General features: G+C 39.4%; 1 protein-coding gene and 1 long non-coding RNA gene across 2 annotated transcripts; both read left to right on the forward strand.

Moving 5' to 3' along the window:
• The first annotated feature begins 3,356 nt into the window (after window positions 1–3,356).
• Window positions 3,357–18,911, forward strand: LOC131240672 (KRR1 small subunit processome component). Its single transcript, XM_058239059.1, has 12 exons — window positions 3,357–3,657; window positions 4,072–4,148; window positions 7,037–7,147; window positions 11,086–11,154; window positions 12,955–13,011; window positions 13,124–13,162; window positions 13,321–13,425; window positions 13,529–13,611; window positions 13,750–13,831; window positions 16,686–16,829; window positions 16,905–16,994; window positions 18,483–18,911. Exons 1-12 carry the CDS (start codon window positions 3,468–3,470, stop codon window positions 18,585–18,587), a joined length of 1,152 nt encoding a protein of 383 aa, XP_058095042.1. The 5' UTR covers window positions 3,357–3,467; the 3' UTR covers window positions 18,588–18,911.
• On the forward strand, window positions 17,001–17,961 carry LOC131240673 (uncharacterized). Its single transcript, XR_009168836.1, has 2 exons — window positions 17,001–17,490; window positions 17,593–17,961. It is a non-coding gene; the product is annotated as an uncharacterized LOC131240673 (long non-coding RNA).
• Window positions 18,912–19,298: the final 387 nt, after the last annotated feature.

Here is a 19,298-nt window from a genome sequence, read left to right on the forward strand (position 1 = left end):
GGTTCGGCTGCTCGAATTGATGCTAGTCGCCTGAAAAAAATGGAGTGAGGGGAGGAGAGGACTCACTTCGGGGAGAGGATAACTCACTTTGGAAGAGGAGGTCGTCCAAATAAACGGGGGAAGGATGAATTTTGCCGTGCAGTAGAGAACGGCGAGAGTATCGGGCGAATGAACGGCCGATTTGGGCAGAAGGGAGGAATAAATGGTTAGGGTCGGGCGATTTGGGCGTTGGACCCTCATTGGGTTAGGCTTGGGTGAAATGGATTAAGGTCGGGTGAATAAGAGTTTTTTTTTTTTTTTTTTTTTTAAGCCCTTATATATGTACTTAAAACTCGATCCAAGTCGAGTCCGAGTCCGAGTTCAATACTAAGTCGAGCCGAGTCGAGCTAGGTCAAACTTGGACTCGACTCGAATGTCCTGAGCTTCCAAAAAGTGGCTCGACTCGATTCGAACACAGTTTTGATCCAAGTCGAGTCGAGCTTTTTCGAGTCAAGTCGAGCAAATTACCGAGCTAACTCTGCTCGTGTACAGCTCTAAGAGAGAGAGAGGGAGGAGGAGAGTGGTGATGTTGGTGGGTGATTTTTGGGCATGGAAGAGGAGGATGAAGGAGAGAGAAGGAGAGAGAGAGAGAGAGAGTTTAAGATTGAGTCGAGGTCAGGGTCAAGTGCGGCGTATAGGGTTATAGATACATATAAATTGAGATTACACACACACACACACACACACATATATCCGAATTCGAGTCGAATCGGTTTCGGATCGAGTCAAGTTTGACTGGATCGGGTTTCAAGTCGAGTTACTGGGTAACTCAAACTCAACTTGGCTTGAGCTTGGATTGGGCAAGGCCTACTTGGTTCGGACTGACTCACTCATTTGGTTTGGGTCTAAATGAGTTGGAGGAGTCGAGACAAGTGAGTTGAGTCATCCCGTGCCCAACTCTAATGGGCTACGTGTATAGGAAGAGTGGGCAGTTGAACATGTTGGCCAAATGCCCACGTTCGATGCATGGTTGTGGCTTATCCGATAGGCTCACCGATTTGATTTTGTGGCGTGTACAAGGTCAGGCCATTGTGCTTGTCCTCTCCGGCCATCACTTCTGAGTGGCAACCCCGCCTGCCGGGATGTGAATCTCCCCTACGACGTAAAGCTCCATGGGGTCCATTGGATCATCATCACCATCATCTAGCCTTGTCCCCATTTAATTAGGGCCCATACATGGGTCATGTTCTGCCATTCCACTTTGTCATGGCCTGAAATTTCAATTATAAAACATATCACGAGTCTTTTAACACTACCTTCACTTATATTTTTTTTGTTTGTTTCACATTTTTTTTGCCATTTAGATCTTTCAGTTGTTAGTTATTGGTCTTTGTTGTACATGACCGAACTATTAAGTATACCTTTTCCTAAACTTATTGTCTGTTAGCATTACTTGTGATCTTCTTCAAATGCATTCATTTATATCTTATAAGGCGTGACCAGTCTTATACCCATTATATCCATCCGATTTCTTTCCCATGAAAGTGTGTACGGTCTTCCAACTTCTTCTTCTTTTTTCCTTTTGCAATCCCATTAATAGGCAACGATTACTTAAGAGTTCCAAAGGCGCATCTCTCTTCCCTCCACCCAAAATGAATCCCATGGGTAACATTCTTAATAATCACAAATCCAGTGTACACAAAAGTGATCATTCCGTGATACTTTTTCTTAGTAGCTTAAATCAATTTAGCACTTCCACTCCCATTATAACTATAACAACATTCCATACAATATGGTTTAGCCTTATTAATTTTTAATCCCTCGGGCCATGTATCACATACACTTAAAAATGAAGCAATATTGTGTCAAGTATTCTCTAGTTTATAATTACTAATAACGAAAACGAAACTACCTTCACCATCAATATATATGTATAATTACTGCTAATTAAAATAAAATCAACTAATCTTCAACACACACTATTATTAACTAAAATGCACTAAACTCAATTTTAAGCGTCTATCGTAAGATTTCTATTAGGCTAACCTCATACGATGATTGACCAAGCATATTAATCATTTGCCTGCTTTGATTTTAGCATATTGGTGGGTTTTGTATAAGTTGTGATGGGATCATTTCAGGCACATGTCCTAAAATCGAATGGCATAAGGGATGAATAGTGTGGACGACCACATACATCACGGTGGCCCCATATTTATTTTTGTACATATCACCCATTTCAGCATTTTAAAAGTAGGTGCTAATGTCAATAAATGATGATTATTATATAAAAGCCCCCCTATAGAGAGATGACGGAGCCCATGGACAGAGGGGATAGAATACTAACATGGGCTCTGGGATATTCCGGAAGAGTACGGAGACACTAATAAATTGCTCAAAAATTACATACTTGGCACAGTTAATTTATATTAAACGTCCAATTTATGTTTCAACTTTAAATGCACCACAGATTAAAGAGGTAAGATTAATTGATTTTCTCACAATCAGACTGTGGACATTTATTGGACGGTCAAGGATGAAATATATTCAATGATCTTATTTCAACAAACAAGTGTCCATTAATAGGAGGACAGGATTTTACAACCAATCTAGCTGTAACTCGGCGACAGTGATTCGCCCAATTTGGCCGGTTTAAACTTGAAGTGCCTGCGCATCAAGTCTCATAGGCAGCCGGAGCATCAAGCAAGTCACCTCGCTGCAATGGCAGCCAACATGCGAATAGCAGATTAGGTGCGGCCCCGGCCTCACCCAAGACGGTGCAGCCCTAAATAGTGGGGCCCACTTTGATATATTTATCCTGTATCACCACCGTCCATCCGTTTTTTCGTGATACCAAAAAAAATGAATCAGATCCAAATCAAACACAGATCAAACCATAGGAAATAGTAGTAAGTGAGATTAACAACTTATACCGGGCCACAAAAGCCTTGGATCAAGATTATATTTGTTTTTTCACGTCATCGGGATTTGTGTGACCTTATCAATAGGTTGGATGGACAATCAACGTTACAGAAATATAACATAGGGCCTTGGATGGACAATCAACGTTACAGAAATATAACATAGGGCCCTAGGAAAATTTTAATGTTGGGACGTTCAATCACCACTGTTTCCTATGGTTTGGTCCATCTAATATTTGTATCTACTTCGTTTTCTGAAATCATGACAGAAAATGATAGGGAAAAACGGATGCACGGCGTAGATATATAATACATGCATCAAGATAGGCACCACTGTCAAAGGCCGCACTTAATCCGCTCCCTGCGAATTCCGGTTGCGGTTCGACGTGCAGCACACGTGCAACGCACGGCTTGCGTTTGTCGCGCGTATGTGTGGCTGCGAGTACGTAGAAAGCGAGTGCACTTGAAATCCCCCGCCCTCAATAGCCTTCTCTTCTTCCTCTCTTCTTCGCCGCAGCTGCGACCACAACCCTAACCCCCGGCTACTGTATCATCGAAAACCCGCACATGGAAGGAGATGCGGAGAATGCGTTCGAGCAGCAGAAGCCGAAGAAGCACAAAGGGAAGCACGACAAACCCAAGCCATGGGACGACCCGAGCATCGACCACTGGAAGATAGATAAATTCGACCCGTCCTGGAATGAAGGAGGGATGCTTGAAAGCTCCTTCTTTGATGTCCTTTTTCCTCAGTACCGAGGCACGTACAATCTCCCCGTTCGTTTCTCTTTCTTTCACAACAGAGAGAAGCTCCATCTCGATCGTAGGCTGTAAATGGACGCGAGTTGCGTGTAACGCCGGTGATAGCCTCCATCTTGATCTCCTCAGTGGAAGTGGAATTCACTGAATAGCTTCCATCTCCCCTGCAACTTTTTCTGGACATCCGAATAAACGCATTAGATTTATTGGGATGTTTGCTAGGACTGCTTTAATTGGTGATCCTGATCGTTGATCTGATGGACCAAATAAAAAATTGTAGATTGGAAGATAATGAGATGACAACTATAACCTTGTACGGACAAGTTCTGAAATGCGTCGTCTCATCATCATATATCGAAAATTATATGCTAGTTTCTCAGAATTTGCCTTTGTTTTTGGTTTTTTGCTCTTTCAGAAAAATACCTGCAGGAAGCGTGGCCTATGGTGAAACGTGCTTTGAAAGAGCATGGCATTGTGTGTGAGCTTGATTTGGTAAGTACTATTGAGCTTTTGAGCACAAATTCTGTTTACTGTATAAGGTTGTTTTGTGTACATTGATATTACGTGGTTGATATTTGTTAGCGGTTATCAATTTCTAAAAGCTAAGATATATTTGAATTTGTATATTATTTCTATTACGGCTGTTTCTTTAATAATCAAAGCAGGGGGGTGGGGGGTGTTGCCCAAGGGCCTGTTTGGACGCACACTTGAAAGGTGCATTTTATCTGTTTTTTTGAAGAAGTTGGCACCAAGACTCGAACATTCGACTTACAGGTTAGAGATTGATGAGGTCAACCAGCCTGGCAAAGAAGAGAATTGGTGCATTTTAAGCCAAACCTTAGTTTGTTTGTGCATTTGGAAGTACTTCCTCAAACCATCATCTTATCCCCTGCTTGACGAAGTAATTGCTAAAAAGTCCACTAACAGAAAAACAATTGGATTGGTTTTTGGCAAGTTAAATGACAAAATTGTGGTGGAAAAGACCTTTCCATGGGAGTTATGTCCAAACGGGCCCTACAGAAATGAAGTCTGCCGCAATCCCTGTCACCCCATAGATAAGGAAAGTAAAATGTTTATTCCTAGACTCTTAGGAGTTTCAACCCCCGGTCAAGGGTTTGAGTACCCATAGGTGGTGAAATTCCACCAGCGGGAGTGTGTGGGGTGTGTGTGCATGTGTAAATATTTAAAAAAAATAAAAATACCTGGTTTCATTAAAAATAAAAAAGAATACCAACTAGCAAACTTTGACGGCCGTGTGGATACACCAACCGGCCTCCTAAAACTAAAAAAAAAAAAAGAAAAATCCCAAAGACAGCATAAATCTTCGTCCAAAATGAAAAAGAACTAATTTAACAGATATTCAGGGGGCAAGAACATACCTCTATCAAGCTGAAGAAGAGATTCGATCAATTAAAAAAACTGGATATTTGAGATTCGTAGCCATGCGAATGTGAAAAGGAGGAAATCTGATTTTGTCTTTCGTTTCAGCTTCAATGCTCTTGAAAATGCAACAAATGGACCTTCTTTCAGGGTTGATTGATTGATCAAAATCTTCTCTTTAATACAGAAGGCTTCTAAAGCCACCGGCCCACTCTAAAATTAACCACTCTGCTTTCTGGAAGGCCTCACTAGAAATCCGATTGTTATATTATTACCAAACTAACCAAATGATAGGTAATAAAAAGAGGCACCACAGGGTCTTTATTAAGTCTTCTGATGGAATGGCTTTTAAGTGCTGGCCATTCATCCATCTTGAATTCAAGATATGTCCCAGGCAAAAAGGAAAAAAAAAAAGAAGAAGAAGAAGAAAGTTGTGCATGACTGCAGAATTTCTGATATATTTGCCATGTTGGAAGAATGTTAGAGAGGTTTCTGTGAGTCTAAATGTATCAACTCATGATGTGTCACTACTTTTGGAAGAATGTTAGATTAGAACCTTTTTTACTGGTTGCATGTCTGTAATCAGTAGCCATCTTCTTCAGCAAGTCCAATAAACTGATGCACTGATAATTGCTGCCTTCTATTGTTTTCTGTCTGAATTCTTGGCCTGTTGCATAATTCTTTTCATTTGGTTTATCTGCTCTCTGTTGTAAATTATTGGTGATTGGAAGTTAGATCACGTAAACGAGATAATTCTTAGTCTCATGATGTTTTGCTGGTTTTTTTCTTTTTCTGTTTCCTGTTGTATTTTTTCTGGTGTTGCCATTTTTTTCCTAATTATGTTGTCATCCTTAAAAACATTAATTTTGGGGACTTTACATGTGTGGGCAAATATTTCTAGCACAATTAGCTAAGCTAGACAAATTTGTCAAAATCATTATAATATTGCAAATTGTAATGAGTGTTGAATTGCTTCAAATCGCAGATTGTATTGTAAATTGTAAGATTTTTTATGATTTTAAAAATGAAAAAAATATGAAAAATCTAAATAAATCAGAAAATTTTTTCCATCAATATGCACAAAAAATTACCATGTCATGATAGTTTTAAAGGATTCTTATCTTTTCTTAGCTTTTTATCTTTCAAGAAATTTCTCGTAAAAGATATACAAGGATCTTCTAATAATTTATGTTATTGCTACCTTCCTTGAATGTAGAATCACGTTGGAAAAGCGACATTTGATTCTGTAAACCGGCAAAAAAGGATATTTTGATTTTTAGCCATCGTTCTACAATACATATAAGTCAACGTGATTGTCACCATCCACAAAAGTATTCTAGTTAAGTCATATGTCAATTTGGTGTTTCGACCAATTAAGAATAAATCATATAAAAAAAAGCTCCATGATTTAACTATGAAGAGAACATACACGCACACATCATTGATTCTCTTATAAAGAACAAAATAAAAATAATTTAACCTTTTTCTAAATGATTCTTAAAGCCCCTACCAAATTAAAAACATAAAATGAAAGTCAAGTGAAGCTTGACATAATAGAGAACAAGTATAATTTGAATCGTAAATCATAGGATTCAAATCGTAAAATCATAGGAGTCATATAAAAAGGGATTCAAGGTGGGATTCAAATCGTTTTGCTTAAGATTCTACTTAAATTGTAAATCGTAGGATTTTGAAAACACTGAAGCTAGACCCTATTAGTGATTCCCTGCTATATTGTGAGCCTTTGGTTGATTCCAATTTAAGCATTTTAGATTTGATTTGCCTGCTACTTTGACAGATGTTTGTGGTTTACTGTATTGTAATCTTAACCAGGGGTAAGTTCTCTTTTTTGCTCTCATAAGATGCTAGTATGTACACTTTATGTGACTGTTTTTCTTGTTGTACCACAAGGTCATGGTTGGTCTGTTGGTGCGATGTTGCATTTATGTTATATTTATGATTGTTTCTGCTACTTCTATTTAATTCTTACTGTTGTCCAGGTTAAAGGAGTCATGTCTGTTAAAACAACTAAGAAGACTAGGGATCCATATATAATTATTAAAGCCAAACAACTCATGGAGCTATTAGCTAGAAGTGTTCCTGCACCTCAGGTGAACTTGTTTATTTTTCTTTTGGATTTTGGTTCCTTTTCATATTATTCTCACAGGTGATCTTCAAATTTCTCTGATTTGCTTGCTCGAAATTTCATCCACTCCCCCAGCTCAGTTATCATTCATCAGTATTTGAAACAGGCTAGAGTATGTGATAGTGTATCACCATTTTTCAAAATGGTGGTGCCTTATCCACCTTACCATGACCAATTACAACATTTTAACTGTCCAAATTGTGGGGACCTTAGTGGATGATGCATAGAACGGTAATTGATGGTTGAATATAAATAAAATGCTAAGTGCTCAAAAATTAAAGGGCAAAATCAGTTGGTTGATATCATCCGCTCAATGTGAGCTATGTTCCACCCACAACAAGGCCCATGAGTTACATGGTTTGGATTGCAAGACACATGCCACCTGCAACGTTGACGAGTCACCACCATAATGAAAATGTGGCAAGCTATCACAACAATCTAGCTTAATTTTAAAGATATTTTTATTTTTTGAAGGATAGATGAATATGATGATAGCTCAGCCCCATTTTTAAATGGAGGGTACTTTTTTTTTTGAGGGGAGGGGGAACCAAAATGGGTTTGTAAATGGAGGGTACTTACCTACCATATGATGCAATCATATGAAGAACAAGAATGACAAATTGCATTCATCTGAAATTCATTCACCAGCAAGGTATTCAATAACTGTAACGGTGGCCGTAATGTCCACCGCCTTTACAACCTTTTTCTTTTTTGAAAAAAACATGTATCGACCCTGTAACGGACCGTTAGGAGGCCGTTACCATTTTACGGCCCTGTAACATGTACCATATCCGCCGTTACTGTTACATAACTGTGTTTTTATTTATTTATTTATTAATAAAACCTTCGAAAGATGTTACCTTGCTCACCAGTTGATAGATCAAGATCCTTGAAGTTGTATTCAAACCACCGTAAGTAATAAATTCAAATGGATTAGTAGTTTTGAGGAACTACTCCATGCCAAATCTAAGGCATCTCACCAAAGGTTCTTAAAGGCCCTCAGGAACTTGAATCCATCACATGAAGCTAAAGGAAAAGTAATAATGCGGGGGCATTTTCACACCAGGCTCGAGTGGGGTGGCCTGTGGGATGCGGGGGCACACTCGGGGTGGGTGGCCCGCGGAACCCATGTGATTTGGGGCCTGTGTGAGGCGGGTGGCTCGTGTGATTGGGGCTCACGAGGGGGCGGAACTTGTGGATTTGGGGCCCACGAGGAGGATTTGACTGAGGACCTAACCCATGGATGCGGGCCTGGGCTTATGAGATAAAGGGATTAATCCACGAGCAAGTGGTTAATTGTCCTGCATCAAGTAAAGTCAAAATTCATTTAAAAAATATCATCAACCATTCTCCAAGTCCATACATCTGGCTTTTTTTAAAAAAGAGCAATATGTTCTAGAAAGGACTATAAATGCCAAAAGTAGAGAATATGGTGTTGGAAAGGGCACCCAATTGGCTATGTGGACACCACAATGGCTTTACAGTCAAACTGCTCAGCAATTTGGATCATACACAAGTGGATGCCATTCAGGCCAAATCCTATAATTAGGTGGCACATGAGGTCTGGAAAGGACTATAAATGCCAAACGTAGAGAATATGGTGCTGGAAAGGGCACCCAATTGGATATGTCGACGCGACAATGGCTGTACAGAAACTGCTTAGCAATTTGGATCATTCACAATTGGATGTCAATTGGACAAAATCCTATAATTAGGCGGCACATCCCCCCCCGCTATTCTTCATTCATGGCATGGATGCGTCCCCATTCACGTGGCACACAAACACAACAATCTAGGTCACTTATCTACAATACATGGCACATATGACAGTCATGGTTACCTCCATCCCAATCCTCTATTTAACAGCCATCAAATGGACAACTAAAAAGAAAATCTCCTAATCGTCTATTTGACAACCATCAAATGTAGAACTAAAAAGAAAAATATCAATCGTTCAGGGGGTTATAGTAAATGGTTAAGATTGTCTCGTCGGTGCGATTTAGAGCCATGGTCCACCAGGCCCATGACTTGGACTTGAGATTGCTGTGCATATATGCTATGTGTATGGTGGATGAGTTCCCACCATTTTGAATATAATGGTTAACAATCATGGTAGGGTGTTGCTTGTAGGGAAACCGGAATTTGAGAAAAGAAGAATGCTGTTTACTAGTGCCTATTTTCAAGCGTCAAACACAAAACTCACAATACGTGCCAACATGCCACATGTGTGGGATCTTGGACGTTCATTGGATGGCCTTCAATCCACATGGCCGACCCTAAAAATCAAGATGCTCCACCCGTCAGGTTGGTGGTACATGAGTTTTGAATGTAAACTGTTGGTTATCATTTATCCAGACGTCCATTTCTCTAGACATTATGGCCCATTTTGGAAATGGTACAGTTAGATTTAGGGAGTTGGGAAAACCACTCTATGAACGTCCTGTACCTACATATATGTGCCACATTAGCCATGTAAATCGTGCTACTCCACTCATAAGGTTTGTGGTTAGGGGTGTCAATGGGCCGGGCTCAGGCCTGAAAAAATCAGAATTTTGAATAGGCCAGCTTGAAACAGTTCAAAATCCGGGATGAGACCAACCCCAGGCCCGGCCTGTTGACAGCCCTATTTGTGGTGCATGAGTTTCGAATGCCACCCATTGGTTATCATTTGTCTAGCAGTCCATTTCTTTGGACATTGTGGCCCATCTGGTAAACGGTCCAGGTGGATCTTTGGGAATTAGGCGAACTTGTCTGTGAACATCCCATATCTGCACATATGTGCCACATTAGCACGTGGTGCATTTGTGCTTGGTGCTTGAAGATGGGTATATCTACTTACGCAGTCATTGAGGACATGATAAGGAACTATAGGGAGTAACCCTTTTTTTTTGGTGTGTGTTGTCTCTCACATCTGCCAGCATGGCCTACATGAGAATGACCAAAGTCACCCTTCAGGCGGTTGTCACTGTGAAGATTCCTTGACCAGAAACTGATGTTGGTTGGCTCAATAGGTAGGCCTCATGTCAAAAGAGGTGAACCGTTTTAAGGAATTGACAAATATTCCATATTCGACTTGAATATGTGGCCTACATGGTGAGTGGACCAACCAAATTTTGGGCTAGGGTATTTGCATAGTGAGCTGCACCTGAAAATTGTACTGCATCTTGCACTCATGCACCATATTGGAACATGTGCCAAGAATCCATTCATCGCTTTGTGAGAATAGACTTAGCATTGCTCCATGAGTAAAGGACAGAGAAACAATTGATAATACAAAAAGCTTTGACCTTTAGTAGGGGCAATTTTCATAATTGGGATCCAACGCATGGCTCAGTGGTAGACAGACTGCGTTCCAACACAGGTCATGGGTCCAAATGCCCATGTGGGATGTGTGTGAAAAAAAAGGGGCATTTTCATAGTTAGGGAGTGGACTTTTTATGAACAAGGTAAACATCAGAAAATCCTTGTAGTTGCTGAATTGAGGATTTTTCTGGAAGGGGTGCAAATTTGATAAATAAGATAAAGATGGTGCAAAATGAGGTTTTCCCTTTAAGAAGAGGCAAGGATAATACAGAAGTAAACCCGTTATGCATGCAATAATACCACATGCAAAATGAGGTTTTCCTGCACCTGTATCTTTTTTCCCCCTTTTCAAGAGATATGCCTGTACCCATATCTGTATCTGAGTTTTTAAGAAACTGCTGAGGCACTCCAGCATCCCATATCCATGTCCGTTTGTATTTAGTGTATAATAGCTATATGTCAATATTGATTGCACAAAAATCGACTATCTTCTTCTTCTTCTTCTTTTCTTCTTCTTTTTAAGTTGGCTTGTGATTTGGGAATCCATGTATGGATTCAGTAATGGGTACTTATATCCCATGCAACAAATTGATCATACAGGCACTAAAGATACTGGATGATGAGATGCAATGTGACATTATAAAGATCGGTAACCTTACACGCAGTAAGGTACAGTTTATCTTTTGCTTGATTCTTTCTTATTGTTTGCGGAAGCAATGCATATTATTTTTCCTTGAGCAAAGTTTTCCTTTTCAGAAGGTACATGTTTATTGAAGTGATTGATCTTGCTCTCTGTGGATGAACTATGTGCTTGTTGATGCCTACTATTGTTGAGATTCAATGGGTGTATTTGAATATGGTTACGAGTGATCTATGCATTAGAATATCCCACAGGTGTTTTTTTTGCCATGCTTGTTGGGTAGTTAGCAGCAAGAGAGGAATCTTAGTCAGTTCGGCTGCGAATCTTCTGTTTTTGCGAGGATTGAAATCTGCAATAGTATGAAGCCTTCGCTTCTTCATGTCAATCACACATAAACGAGTATTACACTTGAAGTCGCTAGAGTACTGCTTGGTTATCTACATTTGTTTATTTGAACTGGTGGCCGTTTTTAGGGTGATGTAGACAAAGTGAAATAATGAAGCCTATAAAAGAAGAGCTGACCTTTTGGGAATTGGGAGGAAATGCAGACAAAAGACTAGTTCTCAAAGGATGTGAAGTTTGGTCTTAAGCTTATGTCAATGCAAAGTTACAACGCCATTTTTGCCAATAAGATCCATGGAAACTGTGAATTCTAGCCATTTTGTAGAAGAAAAGATTCTTGATGCCCACATTCTACCATTTTGTCCCTGTAAAAGCTTCAGATTTTCCGAAGTACCCTGCAAACACCCTAACATATAATGGACTGCCATTAAAAAAAAGACATGCAACAACAACAACAATTGGAAAATGCTTATCTTTTTCTTTTTAGGAAATGTGTAAACTTTTTATTCAGTTCCATAAACCCATAGTTGTGAGGAAAGGTGATTGTGTCTCAAATGATCTAATCCAGGAGAACCCAACTGTGCTTGCATTACATATGTAGACACATCTTGAGGAGGTTCTACTTTACATCTGCAAGGACATTATAAAGATTGCTTCACTGTATGCATGCTTAGTTCACTATGATGGTTTTTAAGTTTAGTTAATTATGGTGGTTTGATGTAGTGCTTTAGAGTTCATGATGGTTTGGTTTTATAATAACATCTTGTCACTTCTTTTTTTGAAAGATTATAACTTTTTTTCACATATTACCTATTTTGCATAAATTAGTGCCCATTACAACAAATTTGCAGTTTTTTTTCTTCAAAATTCTCACTCATGTTTACTAGAGAATTGCCTAAATAAAGAGTAACAGTGGAAAATAGATTCTTAAATCAATTCAAACTGAGACAGCTGCTTCATATTTTTCAACAAATTTCCGCATCAGACTAGTATTTTCTGAATTTGTTGAAAATTGAAATAGTTTGTGTGTGCGTGTGTGTGTGGGAACGGAACAGCCAAATTCGCAATATAGGAATTGGTGGTCTGCCCTCTGGTGGATTATATGAGGGAAATTAGAATAGATTAACTCTTGTTTACCTGAAGTTGAGTTTGACAGTGCCCATAATTTCAGGTTTACAATATAAAGCAATAGTTTAAGTTGGGAAGAGACTGGAAAGGTAGTTCTCACTGCAATTAATAGTCTCACTCACTTTAAGGCATCGTGTGTTGCACAAACACAAACATGATGGTACCAGAGATAAATTCTACAAAGAAAGATTTACAGCTTCCTGCTAAATAACATTTTTTTTTTTTAAAGCATGAGAGATACCCTTGGATGACTTTTTACTCCCATTTTCATACCGGATACTTACTAGTGTGGTATCTCATTAGTATGTTACTTATGTGTGATCGATGCATCAATCATTTTCGTCATGTAATTATTGCAGGAACGATTTGTTAAACGAAGACAGCATCTTTTGGGCCCCAATTCATCCACTCTTAAGGTATAAATGGTGATCATGACCAATCCGAGCTTCACAAGTGTCAATTAGGCATACGTACTTTACGGGTTTGTTTATCCTTTAAAATCCTCATAAACTCTTCATGCATGTGTAGGCTATTGAGATTTTGACAGGTTGCTACGTTCTAGTTCAGGTCTGTCACCATGACCGTTAATTCTTCTGCATTTGGAGTGCATGATTCCCCGTGGTTTTCTTTTTCTTTTTGTAGCTCAGCGCCCTTTGTCACATTATTATTAAACTAAATGGACATTTATGGGCCCAAATGCTATGCAATGTTACTCGAATGGACAGGGAAACACTGTTGCTGCTATGGGTCCATTCAAGGGTCTAAAACAAGTCCGGAGGATTGCAGAAGATTGCATAACAAATACACAGCATCCTATATACCATATAAAGGTGAAACTTCCTAATTGCAGTGACAGCCAATTATATACAGATGGTGCTGCTGAAACTTCTTTTTGTAGATTCCTACTCTTATGTTATTTTGATTTTTGAGCAGACCCTTCTGATGAAGCGAGAACTTGCCAAAAATCCCGCACTTGCCAATGAGAACTGGGATAGATTTCTTCCCAAGTTTAAAAAGTATGGAACCAACAATCTAAGTAATTGCGTTAATTTACACGACATGCCTGCCTGCACTACATGCATGCATGTATATATTGTTTTTGCAGCAACTTATATGCTGTAGTGGTTTCTTGATTGTATGAGTTCTGTTTTCAGGAAAAATGTCAAGCAAAAGAAGGCAAAGAGTAAAGAAAAGAAACCATATACACCATTCCCGCCTCCTCAACAGCCCAGCAAGGTGAGAGGAAACTATATGCTTTTTTGGTCTTTTCCTTGCATTTCCTACAAAGAATGCAATGCTTCAAGATATTTCATAATTCTTCTGGTGCATTTTTATTGAAGAAATTGCATCGGTTGCTTTTTTCTCTCTGTTTTTTTCTTTCTTTCTTTCTTTCTTTCTTGTTGTTCTGTGTGTTGAGCTGAAAACTTGCTATGGCTGGCTCTGCTATTATTCTTCTGTCGGGAATAAGTAGAATTGACCTGCATTGTGGATCAAGATTTTGGTTCGGCTTAATGACTAGAGTGTTTTTGTTTTTTCCTTTTTTCATGAAATCAGAAAGAAAGAAGACTGGAAAGTTATGACTCTTGTGTTTCTTTGGTTAACCTTGATTGCTCCAATCTTGAAACTTGAATGCAAGACTTTGGACTATTTTTTTTAAATTTTTTTTCTTGGTGCTGAGAATTGTGAGAATATAATCTTCTGATAATCCAAAGGTTTCGTTTTGATGCATCTGTTTATGTAGTTCCTTTGTTCCTGTATATGGGCGCACATTCATGATACTCAAATTCAGGGAACAAAGAGACATTTATGCTGAGATTTTCTGTGACAATAACTTCTGTCCTATAGTATGAACTCACAGGCATTTAATGTCTGAATTGTTTCAATGGCCTAGAGACTTGCTACAAACATCTCTTACTTCGTCTCCTTGCCACATGGTATTTGTGGAGGTTTAAGCTTGTCACTTGGTCTTTTAGAGCTTGCATGATAATTAGATGAAGCTCCGCATGTTAATATAGACTGGCTCAATAGTAGTATACATCGTAAAATTTTAAAATCGAAAGGTAAATTACTGCCTTTGATGCCAACCAGTCTGCCACATACTTCTGAAAACTACTGTATAATAAAAGGTCATTGACTTAGGGCCTGTTTGTTAAATCTGAAGTCTGAAGCCTGAATTTGAAATCTGAAGTCTGAATATGAAGTCCAAAAACCTGTTTGGTAACTGGCTGAAAGAAATGCTCAAGTCTGAAAATTAAGTACAAAATCTGAAACAACCCGTTTGTTAACAAACGTTTAAAATGTCTGAAATCTATTACTATGACACATTTGCATGTCTCCTATTCAGAGATGTGGGTGGGATTCATGACTGTGGGGCCCACCATGATGTATGTGCCTTATATCCATGCCGTCCATCTGTTTTGAAAACTCATTTTAGGGTATGATCTAAAAAATGAAGCAGATCCAAATCTCAGGTGGACCATAATACAGGAAACAGTGGTAATCAACCATTAAAAACTTCTCCTGAGCCACAAAAGTTTTGGATCAAGCTGATATTTGTATGGTATCTTCATCCAAGTCTTAGTGACCTTTTCATCGGGTTGGATGACAAATAAGCATTCTGGTGGCCCCCTTGAAGTTTTTAATGGTGGGGATGCAATCGCAGCTGAAACAGTGGGAATTGAGCGCCTACCGTTGAAAACTTCTGGGCCCCACAGAAGGCTCTAATTAAGCTGATATTTGTGTCTTCCCTTCATCCAGGTCAGTGTGGCCTAATCAACAGCTTGGATGATAAATAAACATTACAGTGGGCCGTAGGAAGTTTTTAATGGAACTGTTTTCTTGTGGTGTGGTCCACTTGAGATTTGGATCTACCTCTTTTTGGATATCATCCTCTAAAATGATCTCGCAAAATGGATGGACGGTTTTGATATAACACATACGTCATGGTGGATCCCACATAACTTGGTGACATCAGGTTGGCGGTGCGTGGGATCAACAGTCAGATTAACAGGCATGAATGCATTGATCATGCCCCAACGATCTGAATTGACGGTTCAATGCCCAAGGCATCATGGCAAGAACTACAAGCCATGATCGTATGTAAAGAAAGGGTGACTTTGGACCCCTGTCACAGTCCAATGACGATCAGGCTAATCCGACGGGCAGGCCTTCATTTTTATTATTATTATTTTTCTTTTTGAAAGGGTGAGCAGAAAGATACATTAAAAACTTAAGGATGGGAAGGGAATTCTCAATACAAAGGCCTGATATGTCCAATGGTTATAACTTGAGGATGAGTGTCTCCCGACTGGGAGGGAATGATGCAGTTCAAGAGCGATCTTGATCAAGATCCAATCAGCAGTTGGGTCTACAAAACTATCTGATTATTCTGACCAGTTAGCGGGTTCCACATTATGGCAGATTGATCTTTTGGACTGTATGGTTCAAATTTTTGGACTATTTAATGAAATTTAGTAAGTTTCTATAGAAGTAAAAAACAGATCAGTTGGCAACAGTTTATAAGTTCCCTTATTTCATCGCATATTTTCTGGGCCACTTTTTGGGTACTAAATGGCATCCCATTGACCCAGATCAGCCCTGTTGGAAGCTTATTGCGCTATATTTCAAATGAGCCCAAGGCAATGCGATTCTGACATGATTTGAGTGAGTTATGATTAATTTTCAGAAAAGGCTCTACGTTGTGATGTTTTAATGATGGTCGAGATTAGAAGTAGTTTAAGGTTGCTTTTGGTTCGCAAAAAAGTACATGTAAAGAATTTTACATTAAAAAAAAGTGGTGCATAGTGAGTGAAAAAGAAGTTTTCTTTGTTTTTCCCAATCCTCTGTTAGATTATTGGGGGTCAGAAGCTCCTTTCGTGGTGTGGCTCAACCTTGGAAATTTTAAGTTTGATGTGACTTCAAACCTGAGATTTAAATCAGGGGTTAATGTTTCAAATCATCTGTCTTGCATCACTTGTGATCATTGCAGGTTTCTTTTATTCGGCTTTAAAATATCAACCTCTCTCTCTCTCTCTCTCTCTCTCTCTCTCAGAGCTTTCATGTAAAATAAAGAAAAATGAACTTTTTCCAGGTTGACCTCCAATTAGAAAGCGGTGAATACTTCTTAAGTGACCAAAAGAAGTTAGCAAAGAAATGGCAAGAGAAGCAGGAGAAGCAGGCTGAGAAGACAGCCGAGAACAAGAGAAAAAGAGAGGCTGCATTTATTCCTCCAAAGGTTTGATTTTATCACTCGAAGAAAATTTCTTTCTTGATTTTTCGATCCTAACTATTCCTCTATCTGCTTTTATAGGAAGACTCAAACCAGGTGGCATCTCAGGATTCTACTAAATCCGCTGAAGACGATAAGAATGCTCTGGAGGCCTTGGCGAAGTCTGTAAAGGTAATTGACATGTCTGTGATCTGGGTCATCTGATTTCTCATTGGGAGTTTTGCTGTCTCATGTTTATGATATCCATGCACATTGCATTAGAATCTGGGTGCCTAAATGTTATTACCCGTGCTTTAGATACAAATCAGACCATACATTGAAAGTTTATTTTCTTTTCATGACTAGACTAGCTGCTGCATTAGATTGGTAGCGTAAATATTGTTTTTGGAATACGACTTGCCTTGGCAGGGAAACAAGTACAGCTTGTCCCTTTCAAAATGATGAGTGGCGTTTAGACACCAATGCTATTTCAGACTAATTTGTTGTTCATATCAAAAGGTTCTGTGAGCATTTATTTGGTCGATGTCTTCTAATAGAAGAAATATTTTTGTTCTGACAGCTCTCTTTTCAGAGCAAAGTGATTATGAAATTTAAAGAGTCCGTCATACTACTGCTAAGGGAGGGAAGTTTATGCGAAGGTTCAAGATTGATGATTGACAATCAAGAGGTTTATGCGAAAGGAGGTTTTTTTTTTTCCTGTTCGAGAAGGCTATTAGCTTGAGGATTATTGGGTTCCTGCTCATCAATAACAGTCTCTGCTGACATGCAGGGTTGGGATCTGAACTGTTGATCTGATGGTTACCTAATGTGGATTGGGAGGCCATAACCCTCCATATTTGGTCTCTCACTTTTAACGAGAACTGGTGCTGTGCCTTTTCCTTCTGTTTGTAGGAGACCATATCAGAGGGTTAGGATCTTCCAATTTTGAATCTTCTCCATATCATCCCCAATCTGGTGGGTGCCCATTTGATCAGAAGTCTTGGCCCTGGAGTCATGGCCCCACATGTACAGGATTCCTGCACTTGGGCAAACTAAACATTTGTTCATGACCAAGATCATGGGATCCTTTGTAGCCTGCAGCTTGTATTCTCTTGCCTTCAGACCGTCTTTAATAAATTTCATTATCTTAAAAAAAAAACATTTGTTCATGACCAGGATCCCATAATTCTTTCCTTAAAAAGAATCCCATGTTTCTTCCATCCTTAGTTGGTGCCTCGTCAAAAGTCTTGCATTAGTTATTTCATGTTTCATTCTCTCTAGCATTTGCATGCCTGACAACTGTCCAGATATTGTGTGCCTATCAAGGATCAAAATGGGGGCATCAGGTATCTTAGTGTTCATGACTGAAGCTTAATACATTTTGGATGGTACACAATCTTTTGGTAAAAAACAGTCCCCAAACTGCACACATTAAAACATGTTAACAAACAGTTCTAAATACCTCTCTCTCAGATGTGGGCTTATAATAGGTGAATCGAGAGATTCTTGGTGTGACTAACTTATATCGTCGGGCACTGAAGCCCATACACATCAGTTTCAGACAGTACTTCAGACTTTGGTGTCTATTGGCAAGCCGTATACAGCTGCTTAACTGCTTAGTACTCTTTCCCCATCGTGGTAGTTTTATATGAAAATTGAATATTTGAGTGTATTCTGCAGGAAAAGTCAAGGAAGCTGGGGAAGCGGAAAGCTGTTGAGGATATCAATGCCGAATCGTATATTGCAGCCCCTGAGAAGCAAAGACCCAAAAAGAAGTCCAGCTAATTCCTGCCTTAATCTGGAGATGTTGAGAGTAGCCCTAGCAACAGGTGATCATGGGGTTGGTTCGGGCTCAGATTTTAAACTGGTCCAGCAGGGCCTATTCAAAATGTCGATATGCCTGTCCCAGTCCCGGCCCATTTGCAGCCCCAGTTGGAAGTTGGATTATAGCTTTTTCCTAGCCTTTGTTTATCATGTATGACGTCTCTGCCTTGCACCGTGGACGTTTATTTATTGGGTTGCTGCAAATTGATCTCGTGAAATTTTGATAGTCATTTAAACGGTTAAAACCTTACCTTTTCAAGTCAACAAGATTTGAGTTTCATCTCCCTCATAGGTTGTTAAAGTACTGAAAAATGAGACCAGTCATTTGTAAAATAGGCGAAAAATGGCATGTTTGGGAATGCAAATATCACGGAATGTTTGTACGACATGGTTTGGACTTTCAGATTGTGCTAGTGAGGCCCGTGACTGGGTCACGCAGATCGTTTATACAGCCGGCATTGCTGGGGATGGATCATGCACCAAAATCGACTGGATAAAAAATCCTAACCCTTCAATTATTTGACATTAGGTGATTCCACCCGGGGGGGGGGGGGGGGGCGGGGCGGGGCGGCGGCGGGTGGGTTGGGTTTTGGATCACTGAACAATGGACCCTGCTTGTAGAAACTGAATAATTCAATTGTTAGCTCTGATCTACCATTGTAATAGTTTTTT

Source organism: Magnolia sinica, chromosome 3, assembly GCF_029962835.1.
Source record: "Magnolia sinica isolate HGM2019 chromosome 3, MsV1, whole genome shotgun sequence".
Classification (NCBI taxonomy): domain Eukaryota; kingdom Viridiplantae; phylum Streptophyta; class Magnoliopsida; order Magnoliales; family Magnoliaceae; genus Magnolia; species Magnolia sinica.

Coding starts and splice junctions, on each gene's coding strand:
- LOC131240672 (XM_058239059.1), top strand. CDS start 3,468: ATGGAAGGAGATGCGGAGAATGCGTTCGAGCAGCAGAAGCCGAAGAAG. Junction 11,155..12,954: donor GTAACCTTACACGCAGTAAG/GTACAGTTTATC, acceptor TAATTATTGCAG/GAACGATTTGTTAAACGAAG. Junction 13,426..13,528: donor ATCCTATATACCATATAAAG/GTGAAACTTCCT, acceptor ATTTTTGAGCAG/ACCCTTCTGATGAAGCGAGA.